This window comes from Sabethes cyaneus, chromosome 2, assembly GCF_943734655.1.
Source record: "Sabethes cyaneus chromosome 2, idSabCyanKW18_F2, whole genome shotgun sequence".
NCBI classification, from domain to species: Eukaryota; Metazoa; Arthropoda; class Insecta; order Diptera; family Culicidae; genus Sabethes; species Sabethes cyaneus.
In genome coordinates this window covers 82,083,438-82,095,686 of record NC_071354.1, presented here as the reverse complement: position 1 = coordinate 82,095,686, position 12,249 = coordinate 82,083,438, and the positions used below count along the sequence as shown (strand labels likewise).

At 36.7% G+C, this 12,249-nt stretch overlaps 3 protein-coding genes across 3 annotated transcripts; 1 reads left to right on the top strand and 2 right to left on the bottom strand.

Moving 5' to 3' along the window:
- Positions 1–1,025: 1,025 nt before the first annotated feature.
- Positions 1,026–1,522, bottom strand: LOC128735637 (histone H2A-beta, sperm-like). The gene is made up of 2 exons (XM_053830122.1): positions 1,314–1,522; positions 1,026–1,256 (listed from the first exon to the last, which is right to left on the bottom strand). Exons 1-2 carry the CDS (start codon positions 1,520–1,522, stop codon positions 1,079–1,081), a joined length of 387 nt encoding a protein of 128 aa, XP_053686097.1. The 3' UTR covers positions 1,026–1,078.
- Positions 1,523–6,471: 4,949 nt separating this feature from the next.
- LOC128738369 (transmembrane reductase CYB561D2-like) lies at positions 6,472–8,617 on the top strand. The gene is made up of 3 exons (XM_053833423.1): positions 6,472–6,528; positions 6,919–7,298; positions 7,366–8,617. Exons 2-3 carry the CDS (start codon positions 7,038–7,040, stop codon positions 7,882–7,884), a joined length of 780 nt encoding a protein of 259 aa, XP_053689398.1. The 5' UTR covers positions 6,472–6,528; positions 6,919–7,037; the 3' UTR covers positions 7,885–8,617.
- An 884-nt stretch (positions 8,618–9,501) lies between these two features.
- LOC128738367 (uncharacterized) lies at positions 9,502–11,734 on the bottom strand. The gene is made up of 2 exons (XM_053833422.1): positions 10,402–11,734; positions 9,502–9,608 (listed from the first exon to the last, which is right to left on the bottom strand). The coding sequence occupies exon 1, from the start codon at positions 11,594–11,596 to the stop codon at positions 10,640–10,642; it is 957 nt and encodes a 318-aa protein (XP_053689397.1). The 5' UTR covers positions 11,597–11,734; the 3' UTR covers positions 9,502–9,608; positions 10,402–10,639.
- Between the last annotated feature and the right edge of the window lie 515 nt (positions 11,735–12,249).

Sequence of the window (12,249 nt, the reverse complement as noted above, 5' to 3'; positions counted from 1 at the left end):
CGAAAAATCTTATTTGTGGCAAAAACACAAACATGTGTGGTTGTTTCAGGCTAATCAAGTAACATCCAAATCGTGAAACCTAACGAGATTCACCAACTGGAAATTAGACATGGGTTTTATAGCATAGACCTATGAAGATCTCTCTGGTTTGATGTTGCATTGACGAAAACGGTCAAACTAAGAGCAAGGTGTTCGATAAATTTTCATAAATGTTGTAACAAAAAGGGCTAAAAGAAAAGTTTACGAACAAATTGCTTGTTGAACGGAAAAAGAATAGATTCATTTGCGATGAGCATGCTGATAACAATAAAAAAGGTCGCCTTTGACAGTAGTTAAAACAGCAAATCAGCCCTCTCTGTCCCATGGTAGCACAGGTGCTCCATGACTTCCGAGACTAAAATTAGCCGATAAAACTTTTGAGGCATTTAATTATGGTAATTTTGATTTCATAACGTAGTAAAAACATTATGTTACAAGCTGTATAGTTGTGTTTGACGAATTGCTTATTAATAGTTTTTTCACATGATCAAAAACTGTAAACCACCATAACACCCGTGGGACAGAGAGGGTTAAGAATTCGTCAAAAGAAATTAAAACAAACAATCAAGTGTAACGAAATATTAAATGATTATCAAGACATACATAAATATACAAAATGAACAGTAATAACCATAAAAAATAAGCGATCTCGCTAAAAATAAAAAAAACTACCAATCTAATGAATCGACAATCGAAAAACCAAATACTTCATTTTCTTCAAAAGGCGTTTACTCTCAAGTAAGTTGACCTGGAAAGTAATGCTTTTTATTAGAATTATTTCAATGCAATGATGTTCAAACGAGCCAGACGTCAAGGTTGGAATGTGAACTATTCATAACTTGTTTATAGATCGAAAAGGCAACTTTCAACTAAGTACTGAAGTTTTAATCTCACTGGTTATATTTATTTATACCATCCACATAACGCTAAATCTCAGATCTCTAATCAAAACAAAGGAACGTAATACATACATTAAAGTACGAAAATATAAAACAAAACATTCTGTAACAAAGCAAGTGATAGTTGAAAAGAACGCCCATTAATACTCCTGGCTTTGGGCATTCTGCGTAATCTGCTGAGATCTCTTGGTGCCTTTGGGTAGGAGAGGACCTTGAATGTTAGGAAGGACTCCACCTTCAGAAATGGATACATCTCTGAGCAACTTGTTCAATTCATCGTCGTTGCGCACAGCCAGTTGAATATGTCTAGGAATAACACTATTTCGGAAAATTATTAAACCTATCTGAAAATATACATCAGGTAATAAAACGTACCGCATTTTCTTGTTATCCTTGGCAGCATTTCCAGAGAGCTCTAAAATCTCCGCTACCAAATATTCCAGCACAGCGGTCAAATAGATACCGGCCCCTACACGAATCGCGTTTGCGTAGTTACCCTTTCTAAGGGACGACGTAACTCGACTAACCGGAAATGTTAATCCAGCCCGCGTGGACTTTGCTATTCTTTTTGTTACAGATGGCATTATTTGCGACAACAGACTATTCTTCAACCATCGAAATAAAAACGAATTACAATTCCAACTTCTATCTTCAACGAAAACCGCAGCTAAAATGTGGCGCAAAAACTAAAACAATTTTTGGTTTGCATCGTTACCAAAGTTGCCATCGAAACGATTTTATTGATACCAGGGTTGTGTGACAGCGAATAAGTTGAACCGGTTTGGTGCGAAAAGACTCTACACTGAGGCAAATTTCCGTATACTCTTTATGTGTGAAACTAATACGTATTTTTTTGCAATTTGACCTTACAAATAACATATTGTACCTTGCAGCAATTTTACGAGTTCTACGCAGATTCTTTTTTTCATAATAATTATGCTGTACTCACTAATACATTGAAAATATGCTCGTCTAGCAAAGGAGGGGTGCAGTGAGGAGGCAATAACGAAAAACTGATGGTTCAAATTGCTATATTGCGAACATGTGTGGCAAACGCAGAAAATAACCACGCTAATAATTTTCTCGTGGGACTCTAAATAGGTGGAAACTCCGCAATATATGTGTGAATCACATATAACATTTATGGCCCCATTAAAAGTATGTACAAGAAGAGCACATACCCGCTTACGAAAAAGTCGGATGTCTGGCAGAAATCGAACAGCACCGGTCTTCATTTTTCGCTCGATTCTTTTTATGTCAAATGTGACACTTTGAGAAAACATACATATCAATACATGTATATATGATGGTATATCTTGTCACCAAGATTGCAAGACCAGATTGAAGAAAGACTGAAATTAGCGAAATACCTGGACCCGAAATCAATACGCAATGTACTGTCAAAAGGAACAAGACAAATCCAGCTTATCATTACAAATGAAATAGCTGACAAAATGACTTGACTTATTAATGGATGCAGCCACCCGAATGCAACGCGAGTTGTTGAACGCGAGAATTAATAATCAGTGTGTTGATAAAAAGCTATTGAGATTCGCACTTTCAAAATAATTGAGCTTCATGATAGACACACCGCGGCAAATCTACCAGAAGAAGTACTCAAATGCTTGATTCCATATGGAATCGACATTCGACGTTTACTAACGGTTACGATGGATAATGTTCAAAACATTCGTGCTACAATACAGCGTTTAAACAGGGCACATGAACTGGAACTTAATGGTTCTGGAATGTTTGATGATGAAAATAATGATACCATAATGATCAATGTAACAAAATAAGGATACAGATGAAGAAAGGCGACAAAGTAAAACAATGTGGAAAATCAGGAGGACGAATATGTTGACGAGAAAATGGAAATGATTATGCCTATTCTAGAGGGAGTGCGATGCGCGGAGCACACATTATAGCTCACAGCGAGTGATACTTTGAAGGAAACTAAAATGAAAGTACTAATGCAAGTTAGGAATATTGTGAAAGTTTAGCGTAAGTTGCCATAAAAGAGCTTTTTGCTGTAACCAAACGGAGCAAACCAAAACTAGACTGTCCTACTAGATGGAATAGCACATACGTCATGCTGCAATCTCTCATCAAAGAAAAGAATTGCATTGTGACTTTAACTGAAGGGAAGGAGGAGATATTCAATGACAATATGTGGAATTTTCTAGAAAGATTCGTTAATGCTTTCAATCCAGTAACTGAAACGACATTACAACTTCAAAACACCCAAATAACGTTTGGCGATTTCTATTTAATTTGGGAAAAATGGTCATACAAGAGTAGATAATGATATATCAAAAGTTATCATTCAATCTAATGCTGGCCGCTGTCAAGCTGGAGACCCTTAAAAGTACAATTGTCTCATCTTCGTCGTGTAACGAGTTTTCAAATTCACAGCCCGTGGATTCTTTTGAGGTATATCTTCGCACGTTAGACAATAGAGTGAATATTAGACGACATCAACATTGCGAACGAGTTTAACAATCTCTGGCATGCCACGGCTGAAACTACCACATGCAAACAAAAAAATATCAATTGTAAAATTGTGGTATGGATTTAGAAATAATTTGTATACTGTGATTTTGATATTTATGACAATAAATTACACTCTGACCACCGTCGAGTGTTCATTCAGCGTATTACAGTGCTGATTATTACTAAGCACCGGACGTTGCTTAGCGAAGAAAATTTAAAGAACATCTTAATTATGGGATTTAAACAGGAGTTGCTTTAGAAAGTTGATTATAATACGATTTAAAAAGAAAATATGAAAAATATTAATATAATGTTGTTTAAACCAAATTTATTTTCTTTTGCTGAACATGAAAAAATAAATCCTGATGTTTGTTTTGACGTAGGACTACGTCTTTGTTTACTATATTGGGTAGGGTAGCACCTTGTGAAAATGAAAATAGAAGTGTAACTTTTGAATGAAAGATTTCAAATGCTTATAACTTCTTTACTACTGAACGTAACATGACTGTTAATATGTCGTTGGAAAGATTAAATGTCCAGCAATTTTATAGTAATATACTTATAATAATCTATCAGACGCTTAATAGTGAAAATGTATGTAAAAACAAGGTCAAATTTCGTTAACATGGAAGGCTAGCGGTAAGTACGAATGACAAGCGGGAGCAGACTGCAGTGATAGTAGCTAGTAAAAGCTATTCGTTGCAGGATACAATGAATTGATGCCGATAACCTATACGTGCCTGGTGCCATCAGGGGTGTGAAATTGTCAAAATTTGGCGGACTAAATATCCATAAATGGCGACAACTCTGAAGTAGCCGACATATCACAAATAGCAGCTAGTAATAGTTAAATTATAGCTAATAGGCTGTGTTTAAATGCTTTTTGACTAGTTTCAGTTATTTTAAGATGAATCAATCAGTGAGTAGATACCAGAACCAAAAGTACCAAAACCAATGGGTGGGACATGGACAATGTATGTAGTTTGACACCCACACCACCCCTCTGGTTGCCATTCATGCCAAAAGGGAAGACATCCGAGATATTTGCGCTGAACTTGCTTTGGCTTTGATGCTATTTGTAACCAATGGCCCTTTTAAGGGCCACCAAAAAATTAAATAAAGGTAAAATAAATTTTTTCGTTATCTGAAATTCGTATTTATAATTTCAAATTAACTTTGTTGTAAAAATGTTTAGTTTATCGTACCTAAAACGCTAAATATATACTACTTTTGTGGCGTTCCCTTCAAACTACCAAGCTACAACACTGTAAAATTCCCTAAAACAATATTTGCTGTTGCTGATACATCGAGTTATTTTCAGCTGAAAGAAAATTCAATTTTATCTTCAATTAGGCCATTGCAAATCATATTTAAAGTTTTTGTCAAACCCCCACCCCCCCTCCCCTTGGAAATTGGCTTAAAAAATCGGGGGGCAAAAAAATAATTTGTAGGATATGAGTCAAATTTCTTTTTATAAAATCAATTGTCTGTGGGCTCTACAGTCTGAAAAACTCGAAAAATGAGTCTCCGAGTTGAATTAACGCTTCTAGCACGAAACAGAAATGGAAATTCGAACAATGGAATTTCCGAAAATCGTCCAAAAAAATTTCCTTTGTTTTTGTCTTTTTTCGTAAATTTTTGCATATAAAATAATAACGTATATATTATAAGCAAGAATAGATTCGGTTTTCGCGTTTAAACCTTAAATAAAAATTCTTAAAATCCATGTTTTTTTTCGCCCCCTCTACCCCACCACCCTTCAGTGGCCGAACACCGGGAGGACAAAAACTTTATAAAATATTTGTAATGGCCTTATTACTTGATGCTGCGCCCAAAACCAGATAGGTCGCTGCATTAATAAGAGGGGGTGCGCAGTCTTCTTTTTGTCCAGCGCCTCTATGGTTCAAAGGTACACGGGTACCAGCGTGCCACACGCCCTGGCCGGTGTTGTGGGTTCAAATCCGGTTATAATCTCTGATTATAGCTTGGTTCGACCCATGCACCTTCCAGCATTGGACAAAAGATAGGAGTCACAACGACAACTTGTTAAGCGTAGCTACCTATTCCCCCCCCTTCCTTTTCACTCTTTCCCCTCCTTTCCCAAAAAATTTCCATTACTTTCCCCTACCGTCCCTCTATCAATTGTAAAAAAACCATCGTTTCAAAAAATATTAACTTAGTATACAACTTTGTTCAGGGTCAAGGATTTCCCAACAAACATTTTTGTTTAAGAGCCGCTTATTCAACTATTGTATAGCTAAAACTCAATAGAACAAGCGCTTGATAAGCTGCTAAACAACAAAAATGTTCCTTGGGTTATTTACAAATACACAACCGTATAGTGAAAAACTAAGTTTGTTTAGTAATACCAAAATTTAGTATTTCGCATTGCAATAGAAAAACTATTCAAGCTCATTTCCAAAAAGTATATAATGGATGAACAATGCTTCTATTTGATTTTACTGTGAATGTCTAAATAATGTACAACTACAGATGGGATCCAAATTTGGTAGGTTACCCTAAGTTCTTTCTGCCTATTATCATTTAGCAACATACTTTTCATTTCCAATAAAAGAATATAATATAATATATTTGGTATACTGGCAAGAAAAATAACATTTACCTGCTTGTTTGATAAGCGGGGTGCATACAATACAATACAAATTACCTCGAATACACTTAACTATTCGAAGTGTAAATATTCACATAGGTACTTGGTATGAGTCGAAATTTATTAAAATATTTAAAGTTCATAATTGAAATACAGTTCATGGGTACATTTTTGCCAAATCACTTAACAACAAACGTTATACTTGCATAGGCTGAAACTTATCTCCATGCTCATAATCAATGATTGTGTTTGCACGGATCATCTGAGACTCGCGCTTTCAAGTGCACGCCATATCACCAGTAGATAAGATATTCTCATCCATGCTTCCTCTGTCACAAACTCAGACATTAGAATCTATTCGGACAGCGGGCGTGTTGTGTTGATCGCGAATCCGCAATTAATTGTGTGCTATCATGTTAAAAAGTGAATCTAACAGTGAAACTAGTATTATTCAACATAAAAATTTGAAAAGCTATGGAACCGCCGGTAAATTTAAAACCTATACATGTTCACACATTCGTTTCAAACATTAACACTCGCGCCAGTTTTCATGCTCTCTACACAGACGGCAAATAATTAGTGAGCGTGCAAAAAACCACCGACCAGTGATGAGAAAGACATCTTAAATTATTGTATTGTTAAAAATATGTTAAATGTTAAAAATATTACCTAGTTCAGTTAACATCGCGAATGAATTGAATTTGAATTGAAAATTTATTAAAAAATACAAAGCCGAACAATATCACGTGCAGTTTGAGCTGTGGTTTGAGTTTGAGAGATACACCAATCGGTTGGCATTTCTATCATTATCTTAATAGATATACCGCAACCCTGATGCCTACGTCATCATAATATTTTGTTTCTTTATTCGAGCAGGTTCCGAAAGTGATCATTATCGGAACGGTCAGCAAATTGCTCCTGTTGGAGCTGTATCTCATGAACACAGTGATAGTGTACCACAATCTTATCAAAACAAGCCTATCAGCGAAGCGGTGATGGATGAAGTAGAAGCAGATGAAATCATACCAGCGTCGGAAGGATTTGGTAATAGAGTAACGAACTCGCAATTACAAAAGGAGCATACAAGTCCGAGACAACGCGTTTCGACCTCCGAGAGGATGCTAAGTAAGAAACTCGTCTTATTAAATCTGTTGACCAACTTTTTAATGTTTGCGGTGGCCGGTTTTATAACCTACCACTGTTTTAATAAGGCAACTGTACTGTTTTCTTGGCATCCGACTTTCATGAGTATTGGAGTGAGTAGTAAATCAGATATGCATAATTCCTATATTAACAGCTTATGTTACTTTCTTTTACTCCTAGTACCTAATTGTGATGTCTCAGGCGATACTTAGCTTATCGGGGGCAAATCTTCTAACCTACAAAAGACACCACAAGACTAAATTATTCCTACATTGGTTGCTGCAGGTTACTGGCGGTGTGCTAATAACGATCGCCTTCGTATGCATCTTTGTCAACAAGGTGCGCATGGGCAAGGCACACTTCCAGACCACACATGGTCTGTTCGGCCTAATAACGGTCATAGCAACTCTAATTTCTATTAGTGGCGGAGTATTCACCAAATATGGGTATCAACTTAGGCACATAATGAGGCCCATTTATTCCAAAATTAACCATGGAATAGCCGGCATTGTAACATATGTACTTGGTATGATTACTATCGGACTTGGAATATACTCGGTATGGTTCCAGGAAGATAACAACGCACAAGTTCGGCTAGCATTACTGATAGGATTGATTGCGATCGCGGTAAACGTTTTGATCAACCCGATTACAGCTACTATAAGCAGAATCAAATCAGCTCTGAGGACCACGCTCTAAGCAAAAATTCCATTTAACAATTGAAGACTTTTGACGTAGGACTACGTCTTTGTTTACTATACTGGGACTGGGTAGCACTTTGTGAAAACGAAAATAGAAGTGTAACGTTTGAATGAAAGATTTCAAATGCTAATAACTACTAAACTACTGAACGAAACTGAACAATTTATATGTCGTTGGATAGATAAAATGACCAGCAATTTTTTACGGGAGTAAGAGAGCAATTTTAAGGGGGGCGTAAGACGGGGGGCTCCTATACAAATGAAACACAAATTTCCTCAAAATTCGAGAACTAATCAAGCAAATGGAACCAAATTTGGCATGTGGGGGTTTCAGAAGGCAGCATTATTTTTCTACGCTGTACTGAGACCTCTTCTTCTAAGAAGGGGGGGGGGCTCCCGTACAAATGAAATACAAATTTCCTCAAAACTCTAGAAGTAATCAAGCAAATGGAACCAAATTTGAAGGGGTTTCAGAAGGTAAGAATTTTTTCTATGGTAAATTGAGACCCTTCCCCTCTTTAGGAGGGTGGGGGGGCATACAAATAATATTCAAATTTCCTCATAACTCGAGAACTATTCGAGTAAAAGGAAACAAAATTGGCTTGTGGGGGTTTTTGGAGGTAAGATGTTTTTCTATTTCCTCATAACTCTAGAACGAATCAAGCAAATGAAACCAAATTTGGCAAGTGGGGGTTTTAGAAGGCAGGATTTTTTTCTATGGCATAATGAGACGCATCCGTCTTTAACAGGGGAGGGGGGGGGTTGATTTTTTCTATGGTGGATTAGAACCTTTGCTTTCTTTAAGAAGGGGAGATCCCATACAAATGAAATACAAATTTCTTCTTAACTCTAGAACTAATCAACTAAATGACACCAAATTTGGCGCATGGGGTTTTTTGGAGGCATGAATTCATTTATTTTATGATGCTTTGAGACCACTCACCCCTGTGGTAGGAGAATAATTCATTACCATTTCAACTTTTATGATGCACACAAGTGATTTTTAAAAGAAATTTCTATGTCTCAAAGGTCGCAGGCGTTGTACTTAAGAACCCCCGTCCACGTATTTTCAAAGCCACCATTGCATTAAATGAAGAATTGAATCTGAATATTTCGCTCTTCTCTTTTAAACATTCACTTAAACAATGACACTCACAGATTCTTATAAACACACATATGCCAGAAATGCAGTTTACATTAGTCTTTGATCTGATGATCTGATATAGTCCTACGTCACCCTTTCGTACAACCCTTAGGGTTGTATACCTTGTAGTTTTTGAGTAAATGATAACTTTAAATTAAAACATAATCATTAAAAGGAAAGCTAAGCTTCTAATATATTTTTTAACTTGTTTTTACAATAAATATACAGAATCTATTTTTCTACGATGGTTTCATTTTTATCCTTTTCTCGTCATCCTCGTTGACTATTAGTAGCAATCCTGCTAAGACAAGTGCAGTTCCGATCCACCACCATATGCTGGTTTTTTCTTGGAAAATGAGCCATCCGAACAGTGCCTTTGTATTTTACGTAAAAATAATTATCAACTAGCTGTTAAAAAGTTTCATACTTACCGATACGATATAGTTAGTTGCTGCACTCACTAATGAGGCCACCAGAGTTCCCCCATTAGAATGAAGGGCCTTAACAAAAAATCGCCAGACACAAGCGTTCAGCATGACCATGATACCAATGCATAGGAATTGAATTAGCAAATGTAGCTGTAAAAGTAAAACAATTGGTAACCACTAACATTTTGTTAAGACAAAATTTATGAGTATTGTTATTCTTTTGACGCATTGAACCAATTGTATTATAGTTCATAAATACTTGATATCATTTGTGACTTATTTTAAATGTTATTATGTGTTACAAGTTACAACAATAATACACGGCTCTTAAATGTTAATATTTATTGCCAATTGCAAGGAAAATTGTCCAATCAATAAGTGCGCAATCGCTCATAAAAGTGCTATTTTAGCTTAAATCGTTCCGGTTTCTTCGGCGCACTTATTGCTTGGAATATAACGAAAAAGTGCGTCGAAGATACCGAAACGATTTAATGTAAAATAGCACTTTTATGAGCGATATCGCATGGATGGTACAATTTCCCTTGCAATCAGTAATATAAAGCTTTAAATCTGAAAAATCGGCAAGCTGACCCGGTACAACTAACTGAAGTTACAAACTTCAAAGTTTATTTATCTGCACTTTTTCCTTTGCAATATTATTGAAACAACCAATAAGAAAATATTATTTCTTTAACTAATTATTTAGAATTATACGATTACTTGAAATAATCCAATTTTTTATTTGCAAACGGCTCTTTAAGCTATTGTTAACTTTTTGAGAACTCTTCACTATCAAGACATCATTAAATTATCGTAAAATCGCTTAATACCAATTGTAATTTCCGTTCCCGTACTGCCGCGCTTGACGCTTCAATAGCGAAGTAATATTCCGATATTAATCATGTGACGCAATAAAAGACTGCTACTACTTTGTCATATTCACCTTACTAGGCTTGTCATCAGACAGCATCCGTAACTTATTCTTAGTAAAATCTTTATTGTTTAAGTTTTTCAATGACATACACATATATTATAGTTTGACGAAATATACATTTAGCATGACAAATAATAAGGGTAAAATTCGGTTAAAAATACAATTATGACATGCTGATCAGGTATGAGATGCACAAACGAAAAACGCAGACGACTGTAGGATTCCTAACCCCGGCTGATGTTGCGTTTTACGTTGTACTGAGAATCTCATCAATCAAGCGAAGGATTCCGATCTTCAACTTCCGTTTTTGATCGTTATTCATTGATTGGATGTCAGGAATGAGACTTTTGAAGAAGTTGTTGTCTGCATCGGCAGCATTAGCTGAGTATTGTGTTTGCTGCCGCTGTGCGCTGTATTCTGATGAAGCGACAGGCGGATCCGATACCACCGGAGTTGATGTGTATAGAGGGGTCGCCGTTTGTTGAGGTGTAGCAACAGTGTATGTGTACTGTTTGATGTTTAATGGGTCCTTTTGCTTTGCTATTTGAGGAGTACTGGAAACAGGCGTTGCAACTGTTGCTAGTGACTGGACTACTTCGATTCTAGGCTGCTTAGGTGGAGATGCTTCGATGATTTCGTATGTGGTTGTTGTAGCGGTCTCGTGGGATTGTTGATCTTGACTCATGGGAAGAATTTTGATTGATTTAATAATACTCTGCTTAATCTGTTGGTGGTCATCTTCTTGTACGTCAATTGTTTCGACATCTTGATCAGCTTCCTCGTCCTCCTCTTCCTCATCGGTATGTTTCAAGATTTCGCCGCTATTGCCACTTTTCAGCCAAATGGTATCTTCGGATTCGTAAGTTACGTTTTCGCCGTCTTTCATTTTCAAGTAGGGAACCACAAACTGCATATGATTGAACAAATAGTACGGTTTTCTCCGGAAGTTGGATCCGTTGTCCGTGTTATCGCGTACTGATTTCAGGTACCTTGTCATGCAACAACGTAAATTTCTCCAGCGTTTTTTGCACATGTCGACACTTTCATTTACCGATGCGGAGACAGTTTGCCAAGCTTTGTCCTGAACTTGTACCTGTTTGTATTCGGTACTGCTGCTGTTGAACAGGCAGGGATGTTTCTTTACCTCTGCTACAAATGATATATTGAATTGCTGATCCTCGGGAGTCATTTTCGTAGGACCCATTTTTGTATTCCGTTGATGCGCCTGCTGACAATTTAACGAATATTGATGTTAAATTACCACTTTTTAGTTTATTAGTGGCAATTTTTGTTTTCCCAGCAAAATTTTCAAACAATCACAGCCACAAAACTCACAAACAACTTAGACGTCATAGATTTTCCTTTGAGCTTATTTGACAGCACTCGAGAACCCAGTGAGAAAGCGATATGTATAATGATTGATCGTTGACAAAGGCACATGACCAAAATTACGGGGTGAAGTGGCTGTCAAATTCATACATTTTCGATGTCCCACGCATAGGTACCAAAATGTTAATTTTGACAGGAACCAAAAAATTTGCTGAGAATTCCCCTTTACCGAGGACCATTTGAAAGTTGCTGTCTTCACTCCTATATGAGAAAGAGATAGCAACACACCATGCCCTTGAAAAAAAAATCACAAAAATGAAAAACCCAACGGGGTGACTAGAGTGACTATATACAGAGTGGCGACAAGTCATCCCAAATGTATGCAATGCGGTTTTTCCAAGGTTTTTCTTTCTCTTTCGTGCTTACGCGTTGGATAAGTCGTCTGCTCGATTGGAATGACACTGACAGATAATTATCATTCCAATTCTGACATTGTCGCCACTCTGTATATAGTCACTCTAGGGGTGA

Excerpts from the sequence above, each read along its gene's own strand:
- LOC128735637 (XM_053830122.1), bottom strand. The coding sequence starts at position 1,522 with ATGCCATCTGTAACAAAAAGAATAGCAAAGTCCACGCGGGCTGGATTA. Across the intron at positions 1,257-1,313 it reads AAGGATAACAAGAAAATGCG|TGTTATTCCTAGACATATTC; the intron begins GTACGTTTTATT and ends TTTCCGAAATAG.
- LOC128738369 (XM_053833423.1), top strand. The coding sequence starts at position 7,038 with ATGGATGAAGTAGAAGCAGATGAAATCATACCAGCGTCGGAAGGATTT. Across the intron at positions 7,299-7,365 it reads CGACTTTCATGAGTATTGGA|TACCTAATTGTGATGTCTCA; the intron begins GTGAGTAGTAAA and ends TTTTACTCCTAG.
- LOC128738367 (XM_053833422.1), bottom strand. The coding sequence starts at position 11,596 with ATGGGTCCTACGAAAATGACTCCCGAGGATCAGCAATTCAATATATCA.